General features: G+C 48.7%; 1 protein-coding gene across 1 annotated transcript in view; it reads right to left on the bottom strand.

Moving 5' to 3' along the window:
• LOC115547200 (seizure protein 6) overlaps nt 1–18,719 on the bottom strand; it is a 39,374-nt gene extending 20,655 nt beyond the window's left edge. Inside the window, exons 1-6 of the mRNA XM_030361205.1 lie at nt 18,517–18,719; nt 8,809–8,994; nt 6,194–6,362; nt 5,185–5,351; nt 4,159–4,353; nt 331–469 (exon numbers count right to left, since the gene is read on the bottom strand). Of these exons, the coding sequence (XP_030217065.1) occupies nt 331–469; nt 4,159–4,353; nt 5,185–5,351; nt 6,194–6,362; nt 8,809–8,994; nt 18,517–18,619 (959 nt within the window). The 5' untranslated portion in view covers nt 18,620–18,719. The remainder of the gene's footprint in view (nt 1–330; nt 470–4,158; nt 4,354–5,184; nt 5,352–6,193; nt 6,363–8,808; nt 8,995–18,516) is intronic.
• Between the last annotated feature and the right edge of the window lie 4,261 nt (nt 18,720–22,980).

The following is a 22,980-nucleotide window of genomic DNA, read 5'->3' as shown; positions in this document are numbered from 1 at the left end:
GAGAGCCATAGAGAGAGAGAGGGAGACATAGAGAGAGAGAGGGAGCCATAGAGAGAGAGAGACATATAGAGATAGCCATCGAGATAGAGAGACAGAGAGGGACATAGAGAGAGGGACTAAGAGAGAGAGAGACATGAGAGAGAGACGGAGAGAGAGAGAGAGAGAGAGAGAGAGAGAGAGAGAGAGAGAGAGAGAGAGAGAGAGAGAGAGAGAGAGAGAGACTGAGGGAAGCAGAGATAGAGAGAGACTTAGAGAGAAAGAGAGAGAGAGACAGAGAGAGAGAGAAACATTTAGCGACATGGAGAGAGACCCCGCCCGATATTGACTTACACTTGGACGTCCAGCATGATCCTCTTGTCCTCTTCGACGTGGACCCCCCAGATGCAGTCCTGCCCCTTGTCGTAGACCTCGGGCCAGTTGGGGGACAGCACCACCCCGGCCGAGTCGGTCATCTCCCCGCTGCACACGGCTGCACACAAAACAAACGCACCCGTCGTTTAGCCCCACGAAACAAACACACCTTTCGCTTAGGCTTAGCCCTGCTCCACATAATAAACGCATCCGTGGTTAAGCCCCACGCTCCTCCCCACAGAACAAACACACCCGTGGTTTAGCCCCGCCCCACAAAACAAGCGCACCCGTGGTTTAGCTCTGCCCCACGAAACAAACACACCACATGTTTCACTCCGCCCCACAAAACAAAAGCACCCATCGTTAAGCCCCGACCTCCCCCCCCTCAAAACAAACACACCCGTCGATTAGCTTTGCCCCACGAAACAAGCGCGCCCTCCGCCCCACGCAGGCCTTCAACACGTCCTGTGTCCCTCGGTCTCCTGGGCGAGGTGAGGCTCCGGGAGTCGAGGTCGGTCTCCCAGCTGCGCTAAGTACAGCAGACCTCCCGTTTACCGACGGTGACAACAGGACAAGGACAACACACACTCGCAGATCGATAACCGTTTTAAAAGTGCAAGGAAAAGATGACCCAGGCGCACGACCCAAATTGTCGGTTGGAAATAAAAGCGTTTTTCGGTTCTTCCTGCGGATGGGTCCGAGAGGAAAGGGCAGTAAACAGCAGAGAGAGTAAAACGCTATCCCCTACACTCTGTCCTGGCACCGGGAACTCCTGTTTCAGCACTAATTAATTAGAACACGATGAGATGCAATAAAACAAGTTTGGGGGCTTAGGAGGGGAGGGGGAGGGGGGGCTGTTATCAACACGGTTATGGTTCACTGTCGTGTTCCTTCATTTTTAGCTAGTGTGCGTCTTTGAGTTTGTGCGTTATACCGAGCGATGTAGTTGGTAACGAAATCGCTTTGATTACCATGTTTGAGATCGTAGAAGACAAAGTTTGAATCAAAGAATCAACCACTACATTTAGGGTCCCTTTAAAAGAGGCGGTTCTGGGGTCGTGGCCTGTGACGACCAATCAGACGAGTGTTCAGCTAAGACTCAGTCGGGGCCAAGTTATTGTAACTTATGTTTGTACTTATGCAGGCCCGCCGCTCCATATACGCAGAGTACGCAGAGTGCGCAGGGCACCAAGTACCTGAGGGGGCACCAAAGATTAAGGTTTGTAAAAAATAAATAAATAATACATTATTGAATTAAAAAAATATGTAAATTAGTTATGAAGAGGCCCACCATTGTTTGTTCTTAATTATAGAACCTATCACTCAATTTTGGCAAATTAGATGTTTTTACCTAATATATAAAAAGCCCTACTTATGTATGCACTTATTGTATGTTGTACGTTCTTGCACATCAAAATAGTACTTAGCATTGTGTAATGTCTTGTCCTAGCTATCTTTGTTGCTGCATATGGGGAATGGGTTAACCTAGTGATGGTTAGTGCTTGGCACTTCTGCTATAAGCCCTTAATGTAAATGTAACTAACGTGTACCAAACGTGTACCAGCAGGTAGCCCTGCACACAGCTATGTCTGAAGCCCACTGGCGGTCCGTAAACGCCACGGCTACATGACTCACTGACCCTCACACAGAAAGTCCATCTCAGCGCTTCTGTGTGATTGGATTTGGGCTGCGTTTAAGTACACAGTAAAGGCCTTCATGAAGCGCACCAAGCACAGCCGGCGCGTCTCCTTGAAAGCTTCCCTTTGCCTCGACCCTCGACCCCCAGCAATGTGGTGCTCTCCGTACGTCTCCCTTGACGTGAGCTCGGGTTTAGAAAACGGCTTTTGCACAGACAGAGAGAAACAAAGTCTCCCTCGCCTTGTAAGCGTGTGAAGAGGTAAGGTCAGCGCTGCGTAGTGAGCGAGTGGAGCTACAGACACACGGTGGGAGTGATGGATGGAGGGCCCTGGTCTATACGCTGGGTGTGTCCAGGGCTCAGAGACGGGGAGAGGGCAGAGCAGAGTGCAGCCTCCTCTTCCAGGCTCCAGACAGAGTATCCTCCGGCTCTGATCATACCGGCGGGTCGGCTTGAAAACATTTTCACCTTGCTTGTTAGCAACCTTGCTTGTTACAACTGAAACATGAATAAAAGATGTGTGATATTCATCATTCATTGTGGCTGATCAATAATGCTAACATCGCGAATAGATAAAGTATGCCTTCATGCATATGAAGCAGAACTCTATTATATCCCAAGCCAGGTCCTCCCGAATGTTTGGGCAGGCACATCGGAATGTACAAAACTTACTCTGCAGAATTTATTGGAGATGGAAACTTCACGACCCAAGAAGTTGGGTTAATAACGTCGGTGAGGTCCACAGCAGACTGCCATGGCAGGACACAAGCCAAATTAGAACTTTCCTACAAGAGGCGAGTGTATAAATATAAAAAATATAAAATATAATCACGCACACCGTGCTACCTCCATGCACGACAACTCTGCCTCTGTTTGGCGTCTGTGAACATTAAAATGTACTTTTAGGGAATAAAGCTGACGCTTTTGTCCAAAAAGACTTACAATAAGTACATCTGTCAGAAAAAAGTATTGTCAACATCTGTCCTAAGATCACCGGAGTTAAACAAAGGGACTTGAGTTATTTTTGCAATCGGCAAATCATTAAGAAAGCAGCAGGTATGTTGGCTTCTTCTGGTCGTGTTCTTAAAAGTGAATTCTCCGTGTTGCCAGCAGGGGTGTCGCTACGCTTCACCTGCTCGCAGAACAAACCGCCATTCCAAGTCGTTCATCCCCTCTGCAATTCGACTACTAAATGCTCCGTAGTTGTGCATGTGTATTTGTTGTTTGTATGTTACTGTGTCTGTATACAAGCTGCTCACACTAATTGCCCCTAGTGGGATTAATAAAGTTGTATTGTATTGTATTGTATTGTATTGTATTGTATTGTAGAAGAAAGAGAAACCTATAATATACCTCTGTCGGTACAGTAAGGTTGCTCATAGATCCTAGTAGGGCTGTCAAAACGAACTTCGCTATTCGAATATAATTCGAATTTTTAAAAAAGGAGAACATTCGAGTGCGGCAACTAACGTTCGAACTTTTTTTTTTATTTTTTTTTAATGTATAGTTACCACTCGACTACGAGCAACATGAGCGCACACCTCCATTCAGTGCATTACTCGGAGTACGCAGAACAGTTAGCGGCTGAGGAAGAGCCACGGTCAAAGAATTGTCTTTTTGAGACTTAAAATAGCAGTGTGTGTGTTTATTTGAATGATTGAACATCAGCTTCTTCATTAAACATCATTGCTTGAATATTTCTGGCGTTATATCTTACCTATTTATATAAGTTTTGTATTGATTTGGTAAAACTTGTTGCAGATTTGGTTGACGCGCCCTCTAGTGGACGCGGGACGTAGGCCTAATAATAAGATGGTATCGTGTATATAATGATATAATAAAAAAAAAAAAAAAACATTAAAATATTCATTAAATATAAACATTAAAATATTCGAATATTATTCGAATATTCAACATAAGAAGCATTAGAAATTCGAATATGATTTGAGGGGAGGATTGACAGCCCTGGATCCTAGTGCCAAGCACTAACAATCACTAGGTTAACCCATCCCCCGTACACAACAGAGATAGCTAGGATAAGACGCTACACTAGGCTAAGCACTATTCTTAAGTGCCGGGACGTACAACACACAATAAGCCGTCGCGCCGGGCGGGCTTTGGGTCTCATCGGGGGGTCTCGGAGCGGGGTGTCTGGGAGCGGGTGGTCTCACCTCGGCAGGCGGGCTCGGTGTCGTTCCACTGGGGGTTCTGGGCGTCCACGCACTCGATGACCACGGAGCCCTGCTCCAGGGTGTAGCCCGGGTTACAGGAGAACTCCACCACCGCCCCCACGCCGTAGCCAGAGTCGCTGCTGCTGAAGTTACCGTACTTCACGAAGGGCTCGTAGCACGTGCCCTTAGCGAACGCTAGGAGGGGGAGAGAGGGAAGGGAGGGAGAGGAGGGAGGGGGAGGGGGAGGGAGGAGGAGGGAGGAGGGAGAGGGAGGGAGGAGAGAGAGAGAGGGAGGGAGGAAGGGAGGAGGAGGGAGGAGGGCGGAGGGGTGAGGAGGGAGGGGGAGGGAGGAGGAGAGAGAGAGGGAAGGGAGGGAGAGGAGGGAGGGGAGAGGAGAGGAGGGAGGGAGAGGAGGGAGGGGAGGGAGGAGAAGGGAGGGAGAGGAGGGAGGGGGAAGGAGGAGGGAGGGGGAGAGAGGGAATGAGGTAGGGGAGAGAGAGAAAGAGAGAGAGGGATATATAATTAGAGCAGCGAAAGGTGGAGGGAATAAACCATGGGAAGATGAGAGAGAACATGTTCTATGAGAGAGATGTTCCCCTACCTTCCCCTACCTTCTCCTTACCTTCAGAGCCTTTCCTAAACAATGAGATACCAAAGGGGCTGTAGATCAGATTTAAGTGCAATTTGCCTCAGCCATCTGTCAGCTGTGGGTGAGAGAGCGTCTGAGTGAGATCACCTGCCTCCAGTCGCCCGTGCTAGCCTCGCTGTGAGACCGTTTAGAGAGAGGAACGCTCCGGGTCATTCCTCGACAATCAGCCCATCTGCTCCCTGATTGGTTGGGGAAAGCCATCTCGCCTGTCAATCACAGGTGCCTGAACACTCCTCAACGGAGGAGAATTGTCAAGAGGGAGGGGGGTGATTATTTTATCCATCTTGCTCTCCCCCGCTCTCCTCCCCTCTCTCTGACTCCCTCTCTGGGTGTAGCTGCAGCAGCTCTGAGCTGGGTTGGGTGGAGCCGCTTCCTACCTTCGTATCTGATGGCCGCCCCGGTGGAGGTGAGCGTGCCGTCGGTGGTGAACTCCACAAAGAGGTGTCGCCCCGTGCTCAGGACGCCCTCGTTGGGGAGGTACTCCACCTCGTAGGAGTCGTACACCGGCGGGGAGTCGATGTTGTTCCCGTTCTTTATCAGCAGCCTGAAACCATAGCAACACAACCTCCTGAAACCATAGCAACGCAACCTCCTGAAACCATAGCAACACAACCGTCTGAAACCAAAGCAACGCAGCCTCATTAAACCATAGCAACACAACCTCCTGAAACCATAGCAACGCAGCCTCATTAAACCATAGCAACACAACCTCCTGAAACCATAGCAACGCAGCCTAATTAAACCAAAGCAATACAACCTCCACAAACCATAGCAACAAAACCATCAGAAACCATAGCAACCCAACCACCGGAAACCATAGAACACAACCACCGGAAACCATACAACACAACCATCAGAAACCACAGAAACACAACCAACAGAATGGATAGCAAGACAATTCCAAAAACCATAGCAACAGAGCTGCCTGAAATACATCCCAGCTTTGTTCGTGGAGGGCAGGACTTGAAGGAGTGCGTACCAGCGTGAGGCCCGGTGGCTTTGTTAGAATGTTAAAATGTTAAAAGGCCATTTGTGACCGCGAGCATGCAGAGCTGGGGAGCCTCTGAAGTTCTTTCAATTCAATATAACACCACACACAGACACTCGCACACACACACGCACGCACACGCACACACACACACGCACACACACACGCACACACACACACACACACACACGCACACACACACACACACACACACACACACACACACACACACACACACACACTCAGACACACACACACACACACAGACATGTACACGCACACGCACACTCACAGACATGTACGTGCACACATACACACAACCACACACAAACTCACGTTCACACACACAGACACACACACACACACGTCTACACACACACACCCCCCCCCCCACCCACCGGTCGTCGTCCTCGGCCAGGGCCACCTTCTCAAAGTGCACGTGGAGCCGCTGGTCCGCCGGGGCCTCCAGCACCCAGTGACACGTCAGGTTGTTGCTGTAGTTGCCCGGGAAACCAGGAGACACGATGCGGCCGTGGGTCGCGTTCTTCATCATCCCCCCGCAAGACACTGGGGGGGGGGAGAGAGGAGGGGGGAGACAAGAAGGTGAGAGGGAAATCTTTATTTTTATTCATAACAGAGAAAGGGAGAGAAGAAAATATGGGGAAATAAAAGATACTAAAAAAGATGAGCTGGACTGAGTGTGCGTGTGTGTGTGTGTGTGTGTGTGTGTGTGTGTGTGTGTGTGTGTGTGTGTGTGTGTGTGTGTGTGTGTGTGTGTGTGTGTGTGTGTGTGTGTGTGTGTGTGTGTGTACATGTGTCGTGTGTGTGCGTGTGTGCGTCTATGGCAGCGCAGGACAAGGAGTTTTTTCCACACATTTCTGGTTGTTGTTTGTGTCTCACTTCAAATACAAACCTGAGATGAAAGCACGTACATGTATGAAATGTATGTACGTGGACAAAGTTCAAAGATCTCATAAATGTACGTGCTTTCATCTTGTTTATCGTCATTACAACAGGTTAGTCTCCGGAGATTAAACGCCTACTTCGCAAGAGAGCCCTGACCCATATCATCATTTAGAAAAGAGAGGATCATTTATAACTATCTTAAGGTTAATTTAGCAGAGGCTTGAGTCCAAAGTGACCCAACATTCAGAGACATGTCCTTAAGGAGCAGGTGGGAGTTAAGGTGCATTTTGGATGACTCCAGGTAGACTATGTGTGGAAATTAGGGACCGAACACAGACCCTTTCGGACTGGCCTCTACACTCTCAGCATCACACACCCTCAGCGTTTAATGGACATCATTATTGATCCTTTATATATCCCTTAATCCCTTAATAGTGTCAAATCATTAATAATCATATCCTTAACAGTGTCATATCATTATTGATCCTAAATAAATACCCTTCATAGTATCATATCATTATTAATCCTACCTTGAATAGTGTCATATCATTATTAATCTTAACCATAATAGTGTCATATCATTATTAATCTTAACCATAATAGTGTCATATCATTATTAATCTTAACCATAATAGTGTCATATCCTTATTAATACTACTCTTAATTTTGTCATAACAAAATTAGTCCTATCCTTAATCGTGTCATAACATTATCAATCCCAGAAACTGGTAATTAGGGTTTCACAGCAGAAGTACAAGACAGTATTTCATGTTAATAGTTATTCATAAAACCCTCCACATAAACATAAACATCCTATTACTTTGCCGTGACACCCAAATTGCCTGTTTTTATGATGAATAAAGCTCACCTTACCTCATCTTATCCCCTCATCCTTTAACAAGATGGAGGAGGGCTGTTTTGTTAAGCGCTATCAAAATGCCCGCTTCATCCCCTGTTTGTGTACACGGGTGTCGGCAGCAGCAGCTAACGCGTGGAATATAAACGAAGGTGAGTTATTCACGGGAGGGAGAGCGAGAGCAGCCCTCCGCTGAATCAAAGGCGCCCGCAGACAGCCAGGTACTTCACCCCACATGAAACACTTCCCAATTAGCTTTCATGTACAAAGAGACCAATCAAGTCACTTCCTGTCAGCTTTAATTGAATTCTGTGCGGTTGTGTTTTTTGGCGTGCGGGGCCCCTCCAGCTCAGGGGCCACAGTGCGTTCCCTCTCCCCGGCGGGCTAACTTTCATTATCTCAAATTGAAATTCCGCCGCTAACCAGTGTTTCAGGAATGCTAATGCGTGTCTGGCAGGGCCGGTGTGGGCTGTCACACCGCTGTGCTGGGGGCTGGCGGGCTGTGGTTGGACTGCTAACGCCCAGAGGTCCTTGGGTTCGATCCCCCGCTGGCGTTCTGGAGTGAGCTGATGCCCTTTGCCCCCCCCTAGCTGCTCCTAAAAGACCCCCATCTGAACCCACGTCATGAAGTCAGGCGAGAGAATTAAGCCGAGTCATGCTGTAAATTGAGTTCACTTTGGGTGAAAGATGTCCGCTGTGTCGTGCAGGTTTCAAATTGAGGGTTTACAGTGGAAGGTTTACAGGTGAAGGTTTACAGTGGAAGGTTTACAGTGGAAGGTTTACAGTGGAAGGTTTACAGGTGAAGGTTTACAGGTGAAGGTTTACAGTGGAAGGTTTACAGGTGAAGGTTTACAGTGGAAGGTTTACAGTGGAAGGTTTACAGTGGAAGGTTTACAGTGGAAGGTTTACAGTGGAAGGTTTACAGGTGAAGGTTTACAGGTGAAGGTTTACGTTTGAATGTTTACACTTGAAGGTTTACATTTGAAGGTATACAGTTGAAGTTTTATAGTTGAAGGTTTACAGCTGAATGTTTAAAGTTGAAGGTTTACAGTTTAAGCTTTACAGTTGAAGATATGTGTCATTTAGGACCAGCAAGGGCTTTGTTTGGTTCATCTCGCACCAAGATCATTAAAGGCTAGAGACTAAATAGTAGAGTAAGAGTAGACTAAAGAGCAGAGTAACAGTAGACTTAAGAGTAGAGTGACGGTAGACAGTAAATAGTAGCAGACTAAAGTGTTTCCTGTCTCTTACCGACGCAGGTGGGCTCCTTGCCGCTCCAGTAGGGCGTGGTGGCGTTGCGGCAGGTCAGGACCTCTGGCCCCTGTAGCCGGTAGCCGCTGGAGCAGACGAAGAAGGCCTCTCCGCCGGCCTGCAGACGGGACACCGAGACATCGCCCCCCGCAGGCCGCCGGGGGAACGCACAGCTCAGCACGAAGGCTGGGAGGGGGAGAGAGAGGGGGAGAGAGAGGGGGAGAGGGGGAGTGAGAGGGGAGGGAGAGGGGGGCGAGGGGAGGAAGAGGGGAGGGAAGAGAAGGGGAGGGGAAGGTGTGGGGGAGAGGGGAGAGGAGGGAGAGAGGGGGAGGAGAGGGGGGGGGAGGAGAGGGGGAGAGAGGGGAGGGGGAGAGAGAGGGAGAGGGGGAGAGAGAGAGAGAGAGGGGGGAGGGAGAGAGAGGAGAGGCAGAGGGTAGTAGAGGGGAGATGAGGGGGAGAGGGGGAGAGAGAAGAGAGGGGGAGAGTGAATTGGGGAGAGGGAAAGAAGGATGAGGGAGAGTGGATGGGAGGACGAAGATGAGAGGTAGGAGGGGAAGAGGATGAGAGGATGTGAGGGAGAGGAGGAGAGGAGACAGAAGGGAGAGGAAGAGGAGGAGGAAGAGCAAATAAATGTGTCAGAGTCAGTTGACTGTATTCAAAATGGCTCCCATTATTCCGTACACTTTGTTTGTTTAGGTGAAGGTCACATTCTGGCATTTCCGGGGTTCAAAGACGACCTCCACGCCTGGTAGGTCAGAGGAGGAAGAGTCTGTTTATATTCTGAAATCACGCAGCCCTTCGCTCCTGTCACACAAACACTCACACACACATAAGCACACTCACACATAGTCAGACACACACACACACACCACAAACACACACACGCATAGACAAACACAATCAGACTCACACTCACTCACACTAACACACACACACACACACACACACACACACACACACACACACACACAATCACACACACACACACACACACACACACACACACACACACACACACACACACACACACACACACACACACACACACACACACACACACACCCCTTCACACAAACACCCTCCAACACTCACAGACACACTCCTCCCTAATTGGATGGAGTGTTCCAGGACTCTCTGTGGCCCCTCCCACTCTGTGCAGGGTCTCTGGAGTGGCGCTCGTGTCGTCTAATGAATTACGGTCTAACTGCTGGGATGCTGACGCTGTCCAGTATTGTTCGCCTGCCTTGTCATCATGTCCTCCATGTTACTTTGTCCTTATTAGTCTGTCTTGTCATCCATGTTTCCGTGTAACTCGTATACTTGTTGCCCGTGGCTTCCTTGTAAAAGCGAATTGAAATATCTCAACGGGACTCGGTTAAATAAAGGATAAAAATATTAAACAACATCCCCCTCACATCCCCCCCCCCCCCCCCCCCCCCCCCACATGTCCTGTCCCCGCCGCCGCCGCCGCCGCCGCTAGATCAATGTGTTCAGCTCGCTGTGCGTGGCGGACCTGACACTGCTTTTAAAATAACGACGCTGGCCGCCGCGGCGCGGCCGTGATGGATGTGGCGGAGCCGTTTCTGTAATGGAGGCCATTAAACGGCCTTCTTTTCCCTGTCTTAGCGTCGCCGGTGCTGCTGGCGCCCGGTCCGCCGCGCGCGCGCGTTCCCCCTCATTAGCCGCGGCCGCGCACTGGAAGTACGCTAATGAAACAAACTTTTAATTGACTGAAGCCGCGTGGCAGAGGAGTAAATAAATTCAAAGAGGGAAGTGAAGATAGGGGGAGTTTTTGTTTTTTTCTTTGTGTGTTGCTTTTGTTTGTTGTGCCGAACTCGTCAAAGTCGCTGAGATTGTAATAATAAACTTTAAGATATGACAGAGAAAGTGTTGAAATGGTTTGAGAATCATCCAGTCATCTTTGGAGTTGATGCTTCACCTCACAGTGCTAACCCATCACCCCCTCCATCTATTACACCTACAAATATGTACCACTTGTATAACCTTTATAAAGACTGTACATCTACAACCTTTATATCATTTATAAAAATCACTCAATAAAAAATAAATTTATAAATATCGATAACACTTCCATCCCAAAATGTTCAATTGCCAGCATCATGATTAACTCTCTACAATAAACCTCTCTCCTCTCTCCTCTCTCCTCTCTCCTCTCTCCTCTTAGCTATGTCCTCTCTCCGCTCTCTCCTCTCCTCTCTCCTCTCCCCTCTCTCCTCTTTCCTGTCTCCTTTCTCCCCTCTCCCCTTTCCTTTCTCCCCTCTCCCCTCTCCCCTCTCTCCTCCCTTCTCCCCTCTCTCCTCTCTCCTGTCTCCTGTCTCCTTTCTCCCCTCTCCCCTTTCCTTTCTCCCCTCTCCTCTCTCCTCTCTCCTCTCCCCTCTCCCCTCTCCTCTTTCCCCTCCTCTCTCCCTCTCCTCTCTCCTCCCTTCTCTCCTCTCTCCTCTCTCCTCTCCCCTCTCCCCTCTCTCCTCTCCCCTCTCCCCTCTCCCCTCTCCCCTTTCTCTCCTCTCTCCTCCTTCTCCCCTCTCTCCTCTCTCCTGTCTCCTTCCTTTCTCCCTCTCCTCTCTCTCCTCTCTCCAATCTCCTCTCTCCTCTCTCCTCCCTCCCCCACTGCCTCCTCCACCCCATCTCCGCCCTCCGGGGTCACCCCTCCCCTCCTCCCTTTATCACCGTCTCCAATGAAGCGTTCAGGGCTGTTATCATAGCAGCGTTTACATCCCTATTGAGCAGGCAGAGTGCCACACACACTATACACACAAACTATACTCACACACACACACACACACACACGCTGTACACACACACATACACACGCTGTACACACACACATACACACACTTTACACACACACACACACACACACACACACACACACACACACACACACACGATGTACACACACATATACACAAACTTTACACACACACACACACACACACACACACACACACACACACAACACACACACACACACACACAGAGACTATACACACACACACTATACACACATATACACACAACTATATGCATGTATGATGTATGCACACACACACACACACACACACACACACACACACACACACACACACACACACACAGACACACAGGTGCACACACTATATACCTGTGTGCGTGCACACACACACACACACACACACACACACACACACACACACACACACACGTGAACACACACAGACACACTCACACAGAAACACACACACACACACATACACACACACACACACACACACACACACACAGAAACACACACACACGTGAACACACACACACACATACATAGCAGGGAACGGAGGAGAAGAGAGCGTCTGGCCAATTGAAGGGGTATTAAATTAGGCCGCTCCTCCCCTGCTTGCTGCGGTAGTGGGCCATAAACTCTGATTGTTTTGCTATTACAAATAATGGCTCCGTAGAGCGGCGAGCCAGCCAGCGAGACGCCGCCGCCACTGTCCCCCGGCGACAGACGCAGCGCTTATGTGCTTAGTTATCGCTGCTCCTGGAGAGCCAGAGACACTCCTATACACTCTCACTCAGGGATAGATGCTCCTATACACTCTCACTCAGGGATAGAGGCTCCTCTACACTCTCACTCAGGGATAGATGCTCCTATACGCTCTCACTCAGGGCATAGATGCTCCTATACGCTCTCACTCAGGGATAGATGCTCCTATACACTCTCACTCAGGGATAGACACTCCTATACACTCTCACTCAGGGTTAGATGCTCCTATACACTCTCACTCAGGGATAGATGCTCCTATACGCTCTCACTCAGAGATAGACACTCCTATACACTCTCACTCAGGGATAGATGCTCCTATACGCTCTGACTCAGGGATAGATGCTCCTATACACTCTGACTCAGGGATAGACACTCCTATACGCTCTCACTCAGGGTTAGATGCTCCTATACACTCTCACTCAGGGATAGATGCTCCTATACGCTCTCTTTCAGGGATAGACACTCCTATACACTCTCACTCAGGGATAGATGCTCCTATACACTCTCACTCAGGGATAGATGCTCATATACACTCTCACTCAGGGATAGATGCTCCCTACATACACTCTACATGGGGTTAGGGATAGATGCTCCTTAACAGCCAGAGACACTCCTTTACACACTCTCATGGGCTCAGGGATAGATGCTCCTTAAACACACTCTCACTCAGGGATAGATACTCCCATAAACACTGCATGGGCTCAGGGATAGATGCTCCTATAAACACTGCATGGGCTCAGGGATAGATGCTCCTGTAGAGCCAGAGACACTCCTATACACTCTCACTCAGGGATAGCAGCTCCCTATACACACTCACCATGGGTATGTGAGGGAGAGGCTGTGTCTGTGTGTGTGTGTGTGTGTGTGTGTGTGTGTGTGTGTGTGTGTGTGTGTGTGTGTGTGTGTGTGTGTGTGTGTGTGTGTGTGTGTGTGTGTGTGTGTGTGTGTGTGTGTGTGTGTGTGTGTGTGTGTGTGTGTTTCTGTGTGTGTGTGTTATCCTCAATTGATGTTCCCCACTTTTTCAGGGACATTTTAATGTAGATGAATGTGTTTTTTGTTCTAGAAATAAAGTATGTATACAGTTTCACACAAGCGTGTCAGACAAATAGTTCTGAGGACTGAAACGTTAAATATGACAATGTTTGTCTTCCATTTGTTAAAAATGCAAATGTGCCATTTTGTTCAAATGAGGCATATTAAAGCAGAGTCATCCATCACATGGTTGTCTTGGTTTCTGTGATGCACTGTTTCCCATAGAAGGAGGCCAAACAAAACATCAACTATTATAAACTAATCAAAGTCAAACACACATAAAACACGTCCGTCTTTAACGGGCGGGCACAGCTTACGGTTGGTCTTAAAGGATAACGGTTGTCACAGAAACATAATCTACACTCACATACATGATACTTGATTAAAACAAATATTGGTTGGGGATAACTGCAGTGTGAAAGGATTAACTTATTCACTTACTTATAGATTCAAAATAAATCTCCTGTTGTAGGGTGATAAATAATAATGTTTAATTTCACATTGTTTCTTTCTACCATTATTCTTTACTTCTATCTGTCTATCTCTCTCAGTATTTGTTATTTCAGACCATCCATCCATCTGAAAAATGAAGAACAGATCTTAAGGAACTATTGAGTGCTAAGGAACTCTATTGAGCTGTTCCATTCCCTTGTGACTCTTTTGAGAAGTTGCGAAGGATGGTTGAACTCGTTTCTTAAACCAACCTTGTAAAACTCTTATTCAATAGCTGCACAATAACTCTCAGCCATAGAAAGACCTTTTAATTCTCTATTCGATTCCGTACGACTTCTGAAAGGTCAGAGCAAACCTGGTACGTGCGCGCATATAATTCATGAATTCACCAAGAGAGTTGTGAAAAGTGTAGTGTAGTGGTTGGGTGTTAGGCTGCCAAGTGCAAACCCAAATGATCTTGGTTTGATTCCCAGTGTCCTCAGCCTACCTTTAGTATACTAGTGCAAGATGCCTACCTTCTCCTAAACAACATGTCTCTGTACTGTCTAACCCTAAATAACCTGTCTCTGTACGTTCTAACCCCTACCTGCTCCTTAACGACATGTATCTGTACTGTCTAACCCTTAACGACCTGTTTCTGTACTGTCTATCCCCTATACCTGCTCCTTAATGACTAGTCTCTTTACTGTCTCACCCCTACCTGCTCCTTAATGACCTGTCTCTTTACTGTCTCACCCCTACCTGCTCCTTAACGACATGTATCTGTACTGTCTAACCCTTAACGACCTGTCTCTGTACTGTCTAACCCTTAACGACCTGTCTCTGTACTGTCTAACCCTTAACGACCTGCCTCTGTATTGTCTAACCCCTTACTGATCTGTCTCTGTATTGTATAACACTTAACGATCTGTCTCTGTATTGTCTAACCCTTAACGACCTGGCTCAGTATTGTCTAACCCTTAACGATCTGTCTCTGTACTGTCTAACCCTTAACGACCTGTCTCTGTACTGTCTAACCCTTAACGAACTGTCTCTGTACTGTCTATCCCTTAATGAGCTGGCTCAGTATTGTCTAACCCTTAACGACCTGGCTCAGTACTGTCTTACCCTTAACGACATGTCTCTGTACTGTCCAACCCCTACATGCTCCTTAACGACATCTATCTGAATTCACTCCAAGTCCCTTCGACGGGAGCGTCTGCTACACATCAAACAGTAATTGGCAGATTGCGATCACACTCCGAGCGATGCATCGTTTCCACGATTGTTTGCGGGCGCCTAATCAGCGGAACTCCGCGCAGGGAGACGGCCGAGGTCAACGTCGGGCCCGCGTTATTTTCTCCTGACTTTATTTTATCGACGATGTGACGCGGCGTCTGACTTTGCAAGCTAACAGTCCAGACGTCGATAGAGGCGTTGACTCTCCCGCGTCTCATCTGGCAGCGCTCCTCCTGCAGTGACTTTCCCTGTCAGCTCCGATCGCATCGACCCGCCTCTGGGAGCCGAGCGCCGGCTCGGAGAGGCGGCAGGACCGCAATCACTCTCCCTTATTCACGGGCCACGCAATGACCTTCGCACCGCCCGCCTCTGGGGCCGTCTCGAGGAGAGGACAGCGCCCTCCAAAGGGAAGGCCCGGGACAGCAGGGGACAGCGAGGGCACAGCAGGGGAGAGAGTGAGACAGCGGGGAGAGAGTGAGACAGGGTGCGTACACGCCCGCTAGGCGTGGAGGTCTGCCGCTGATCGGAGGAAGTCGAGGTCCTGGCGTCTCATCACTTTTAAAGTTTTGGATGCTTGGATTTCGCCAGAGAATCTGCGAAGCGCACTAACTGATATTGTTATTGATCGCCACTTTGCAGAAGGATATACTGTATAGAAATATAAAACCGTGGATAGAAATATAATGCAAGGGAGGAACAAGGCGTGCCCCCAGTGTATTTAGGAGTGAGGAATGGAACTCAAAGAGATTGCAATCAAAAAAAGTTGCGGTTATTTTTAGATGCATCAATACGTTATGAGTGTGTGTGTGTTTGTGTGTCTGTGTGTGTGTGTGTGTGTGTGTGTGTGTGTGTGTGTGTGTGTGTGTGTGTGTGTGTGTGTGTGTGTGTGTGTGTGTGTGTGTGTGTGTGTGTGTCTAAGTGTCTGAGCATTTGTGCGTGTCTGTGTGCATCGGAAATTGTGTGTGTTTGCGTAAGTGGATATGTGTGTGAGGGTGTCTTCGTGTGTTTTTGAAAGTCTGTGTCTTGGCGTTTGCCTCTCTGCCTTTTTGTTTGTGTCCTCATGTGTGTGTGTGTGTGTGTGTGTGTGTGTGTGTGTGTGTGTGTGTCTGCATGTGTGTGTGTCTCTCTACGTATCTGCAGAAACCTTGAACAAAATGTCCCTTCATTTCCCCCATGTACCATCCCACTCCACCGCGCTACGGAACACGTCCATCCGTCAGTCTGCTCGTCTTTCTGTCACCTCCTCCCTCTCCTCCTCCACCTCCTCCTCCCTCCGTCTCCTCCATGTCCTTCCTTTTTCTTTCTCCCCTCCTCCCTCTCGGCTCCTCCTCTCCTCCTCCTCCTCCTCCGACTCCTCCTTCCCCGCTCTCCTTCTCCTCCCTCCCTATCATCCTCCCTCCCTACCTCTGCTCCTCCTCCACTCTCCTCCTCCTCCCTCTCCTCCTCCACCCTCTCCTTCTCTCTCCTCCACTCTCCTCCTCTCCCACCCCCCTCCTCCTCTCCTCCTCTCCCCTCCCCTCTCCCCCTCCCCCCCTCCCTCTCCTCCTCTCTCCCTCTCCTCCCCCTCCCGGCCTCACATCCTGAACGACGTCCATGTTCCCGTCCTTGTGTGCCGGTGGTGCTGATGCTGATACCACGCCACCATCCATCACGTAGCCAGCCGGGACGTGCCGGCAGCCCGTACAGTAGATATTAATTACCCCGAGTGGGCATCCATCTTCCCGCCCATCCGTCTCCTCCACGCCTGTCCAATCACATTTCTATCAGCCCATTACGGAGGACAAGGTGATACAGCGATACGCGGGCCAAGAAGACGAACACAAATTGAAATATCTCCGCCGATCGAAACGCTAATAACCTTTGAAAATCTCAGGGAAGAGAGGGGGGAAGTGGTTGTCACGCGGTGGAAGTAATACGTGAATACTGATTTATATCTTCTCATCTGATTAATCGGGATGTGGCGGGCAAACAGAGCCTCCTCCTGAGGGCGCCGTTCGTCTGAGAATGTTACGGTTTCGGATCGCGCCGGAAGAAAGATGTTAATCTAGAGTCAGAGCTCGTTTGAGGGAACTACTTTTAACAGCGGCGGCGACGGCGTTGGTGGCGGGTCGGTGCGGTCGTGATCCGGCCGCTGTTGTGACGATCACCCGTCATTCGAGGCGCCATTAGCCGCTGCTGTCGGCGTGGCGACGGCCCCATGCCGGCCTCGCGCCGCGCCGTGTAATCAGCGGCCACTTTGCGTGATCGCTCGGAAAATTGCTATCTCTGTTGTTTCGGAAATAATACGTCAATGGAATGGAAGATAAACAAGTGAGGGGGAAAAACACGGAAAAGGCGGAGTCTGGTCCCCCCACATGTCAGCCGTGATGGCGCTGAATTGCAGGCCTGTCAAGACATCACAAACGTTCGCTCGACCAAACCACCGGCTGGCCGATCGGGGCCGGAGCTGACGAGCGTTTCACACCTTCTCTCCCTCTCTCTCTCTCCGCCGCTCGCCATCTGCATCGAAAGCAATCTCTTTTATTCTGTCCTGGCGGCTTTTTATTCTGCCCCATTTAGTGGAATAAAAGCAGGAGCAGGCGCCCTCCTGATGCAGGCAAACAAATAAAAATTAAATTGCCTCTTTTTTTTTGGGTGATGGGAACAATCAGGGCCCAGTGTGTCTCGGGGTAGCAACACGCAGCCCCATTATGTCCTATTTACCCACAATCCAATCTGCTGCCCGTAATGGGCTGTGATTAGGGTCGGGACACGGAGCTGTACACCGCCGCAGCCGCTGGTACAACGGTCACATGGTACTACACACACATGGTGCTAACACACACATGGTGCTAACACACACATGGTGCCACACACACATGGTGCCACACACACATGGTGCTAACACACACATGGTGCTAACACACACATGGTGCTAACACACACATGGTGCTAACACACACATGGTGCTAACACACACATGGTGCTCACACACACATGGTGCTCACACACACATGGTGCTCACACACACATGGTGCCACACACACATGGTGCTAACACACACATGGTGCTAACACACACATGGTGCTAACACACACATGGTACTAACACACACATGGTACTAACACACACATGGTGCTAACACACACATGGTACTAACACACACATGGTGCTCACACAAACAATGTAGAAAAACCCGCACATACACACACACACTCACACATGATCACAAACACACACTCACCATTGAATGCTACTCACCATGGCAACGTAAAATAACTAATTGCCATGTAACGTATCAGTGACGTATCAGTGTTATAGTCAAACGCCACATAGTCAAATAGCAGCTCGCCATAGTAACACATGTCATTGGATCCCCATCGTAACGTCACGCACCTGATCCCCACGGTTACCCACTGTGTCCCCCCCCCGCCCCCCACCACCCCCCCCGGCCCCCTGCCCCCCCCCACCCCGCCCCCGCTCACCTTGGTAGCGCAGGATGACGAAGCCGGAGCGTCCCTGGCCGCGGTCGCTACGGAAACTGATGGAGATCTGGTTGCTGTGGCTGCGCACCACCAGGCCCCGCATCAGCACCGACTCGTTGGCCAGGAGGGAGGGCCCCGGGCCCCCGGTGTCCTCCAGGGACAGCACCTCCCCCTCCAGGAGGCTGGCGTTCAGCACCTGGACAGGTGGAGGGGGACACGGACGGACGTTAGACAGGCCGACAGACAGACGGACACTAGAGAGGCAGACAGAAAGAAGGACAGACAGACACTAGAGAGGCAGACAGACAGACGGACAGACAGACACTAGAGAGGCAGAAAGACAGGCATCAAACAGATGAACAGAAAGACAGATGGACATTAGCTGGACAGACAGACAGACAGACAGACAGACAGACAGACAGACAGACAGACAGACAGACAGACAGACAGACAGACAGACAGACAGACAGACATGAAACAGATGAACAGACTGAGAGATGGATATTACACAGACAGACAGCCCCTGTCTGGACCGACCAGATGGACAGAAAGATGTACAGAGAGACAGACGGAAAGACAGGTAAGAAACACGCAGTTTTGCTTGTGTTTATTTCAAACTCATATCTTGTTGTGTTGCTAATCACTTTGTTTTGCATTGTGGCACAAAAAACACTAAGAAAGTTGAGTCGACTGATTGAACGGAAATCATTATCCACACAACCTTTATTCCTCCTGAGCAGCTCAAATGAAAACAGCAGGAGGCCCATCTCCCGGGAGCTGTTTGTACACACTGCCTGTTGACATTGAATCACTGCCTCATCATCGCCGGACACCCCTCCTCTATAATCTACCCCCCCAACGCTCCATCTCACCCCACAACCAATCACAAGCCACGCAGCCTTCCCCGGAAATCGGGCGATCGCATCGCGTGACATGCAGAGTTCCCGCTCATCAAAGATCAGGGTTCGATTCCCGTCCCCCGTCTCACCTTGGCCCCGCCCTCCCCCCTCATTCTGAACCCGGACGCTGCGTCCATGTTTGCTTTGCCAAATGGGAAAAGTCCTGGGCGGCGCTCGGCTGAACGCTCGACAAACACGCCGTCGCTTTGTTTAACCGGCAAATCCTTTCTCCTCGCCGCCGCGCGTCCTGAATGGCAAACACATGACTGAGAGAGAGAGAGAGAGAGAGAGAGAGAGAGAGAGAGAGAGAGAGAGAGAGAGAGAGAGAGAGAGAGAGAGAGAGACAGAGAGAGAGAGGGAGAGAGAGAGAGAGAGAGAGAGAGAGAGAGAGAGAGAGAGAGAGAGAGAGAGAGAGAGAGAGAAAGAGACAGAGAGACAGAGAGACAGAGAGAGAGAGAGAGAGAGAGAGAGAGAGAGAGACAGAGAGACAGAGAGAGAGAGAGAGAGAGAGTGCGAGCGTCCCCAGGCGATTACTCCTCCAGACCTCTCCTCTCCCTCCTCTCCCTCCCGGAGGAAGGGGGGAGAGGAGAGAGAGGGGAGAGTCACCAAGGCATGGTACACACACACACACACACACACACACACACACACACGCACACACCTCTTTGCTCTGCTACCCTTGATTCCCCGTTCCCCTGCACCTCCTCTGCCTCTTAGTGGTTAAACCCTCCCTCTCTCCCCTCCTCCCTCCCCCCCTCCCACCCTCACTCCCCCCTCCCTCCCTTCCTCCCTACCTACCTCCCTCCCTCCCTCCCCCCCCTCCCTACATCCCCCCCTCCCTCCCCCCCTCCCTCCCTCCCTCCCTAACCTCCCCCCCTACCTCCCCCTCTCCCTCCCTCCCCCCTTCCCTCTCCCGCCCTCCCCCCCTCCCCCCTCCCTCCCCCTCTCCCCCCTCCCCCCCCTCTCCCCCTCCCTCCCTCCCTCCCACCGTCCTCCCGTTAATCCGGCCTGACAGTCGTGCAGGGGGTCCACGTCCGGGCTTAAGGAGCGCTGACAGCTCCATCTGCTCCGGACCGACCCAGAGCCGGGCCGCCTCGTTAAGGCAACGAATGAAGGGGCCTCAACGCGGGCCACCGGGGCCCCCGAACGGCGGGGCCGTCAAACGCGCGCCACCACGGGGCCCCAGAGCTGATCTACTAAATAAACTGAGAGACGTGAGGGCGTTCCAGAAGGAAGACAATAGCATAGGTCAGAGGAGCGTAGAGCTGATATTAGGGGTTATTCTGTGTTATCAGTACATAGAGCAGATATTAGGGGTTATTGAGTGTTATTCAGCACATAGAGCTGATATTAGGTGTTATTCTGTACATAGAGCTGATATTAGGTGTTATTCTGTGTTATCAGTACATAGAGCTGATATTAGGTGTTATTCTGTGTTATCAGTACATAGAGCTGATATTAGGTGTTATTCTGTGTTATCAGTACACACAGAGCTGATATTGGGGGTTATTCAGTACATAGAGCTGATTGTTAGTGTTATTCATCACATAGAGCTCACATTAGGCGTTATCCAGTACATAGAGCTGATATTAGCGGTTATTCAGTGTTATTCTTCACATAGAGCTGATATTTGGGGTTATTGAGTGTTATTCAGCCCATAGAGCTGATATTAGGAGTTATTAGTGTTATTCATCACATAGAGCTGATATTAGGGGTTATTCAGGGTTATTCATCACATAGAGCTGATATTAGGGGTTATTAGTGTTATTCTTCACATAGAGCTGATATTAGGGGTTATTCAGGGTTATTCATCACATACAGCTGATATTAGGGGTTATTGAGTGTTATTCAGCCCATAGAGCTGATATTAGGTGTTATTCAGTGTTATTCATCACATAGAGCTGATATTAGGGGTTATTAGTGTTATTCATCACATAGAGCTGATATTAGGGGTTATTCTGTGTTATTCATCACATAGAGCTGATATTAGGGGTTATTCAGGGTTATTCATCACATAGAGCTGATATTAGGGGTTATTAGTGTTATTCATCACATAGAGCTGATATTAGGGGTTATTAGTGTTATTCATCACATAGAGCTGATATTAGGGGTTATTAGTGTTATTCATCACATAGAGCTGATATTAGGGGTTATTAGTGTTATTCATCACATAGAGCTGATATTAGGGGTTATTGAGTGTTATTCATCACATAGAGCTGATATTAGGGGTTATTAGTGTTATTCTTCACATAGAGCTGATATTAGGGGTTATTAGTGTTATTCATCACATAGAGCTGATATTAGGGGTTATTAGTGTTATTCATCACATAGAGCTGATATTAGGGGTTATTGAGTGTTATTCAGCCCATAGAGCTGATATTAGGTGTTATTCAGTGTTATTCATCACATAGAGCTGATATTAGGGGTTATTAGTGTTATTCATCACATAGAGCTGATATTAGGGGTTATTCTGTGTTATTCATCACATAGAGCTGATATTAGGGGTTATTCAGGGTTATTCATCACATAGAGCTGATATTAGGGGTTATTAGTGTTATTCATCACATAGAGCTGATATTAGGGGTTATTAGTGTTATTCATCACATAGAGCTGATATTAGGGGTTATTAGTGTTATTCATCACATAGAGCTGATATTAGGGGTTATTAGTGTTATTCATCACATAGAGCTGATATTAGGGGTTATTGAGTGTTATTCATCACATAGAGCTGATATTAGGGGTTATTAGTGTTATTCTTCACATAGAGCTGATATTAGGGGTTATTAGTGTTATTCATCACATAGAGCTGATATTAGGGGTTATTAGTGTTATTCATCACATAGAGCTGATATTAGGGGTTATTAGTGTTATTCATCACATAGAGCTGATATTAGGGGTTATTAGTGTTATTCATCACATAGAGCTGATATTAGGGGTTATTAGTGTTATTCTTCACATAGAGCTGATATTAGGGGTTATTAGTGTTATTCATCACATAGAGCTGATATTAGGGGTTATTAGTGTTATTCATCACATAGAGCTGATATTAGGGGTTATTAGTGTTATTCTTCACATAGAGCTGATATTAGGGGTTATTAGTGTTATTCATCACATAGAGCTGATATTAGGGGTTATTCTGTGTTATTCATCACATAGAGCTGATATTAGGGGTTATTCAGGGTTATTCATCACATAGAGCTGATATTAGGGGTTATTAGTGTTATTCATCACATAGAGCTGATATTAGGGGTTATTAGTGTTATTCATCACATAGAGCTGATATTAGGGGTTATTAGTGTTATTCATCACATAGAGCTGATATTAGGGGTTATTAGTGTTATTCATCACATAGAGCTGATATTAGGGGTTATTGAGTGTTATTCATCACATAGAGCTGATATTAGGGGTTATTAGTGTTATTCTTCACATAGAGCTGATATTAGGGGTTATTAGTGTTATTCATCACATAGAGCTGATATTAGGGGTTATTAGTGTTATTCATCACATAGAGCTGATATTAGGGGTTATTGAGTGTTATTCAGCCCATAGAGCTGATATTAGGTGT

This window comes from Gadus morhua, chromosome 7, assembly GCF_902167405.1.
Source record: "Gadus morhua chromosome 7, gadMor3.0, whole genome shotgun sequence".
Classification (NCBI taxonomy): domain Eukaryota; kingdom Metazoa; phylum Chordata; class Actinopteri; order Gadiformes; family Gadidae; genus Gadus; species Gadus morhua.
This window is presented reverse-complemented; position numbering and strand designations above follow the sequence as displayed.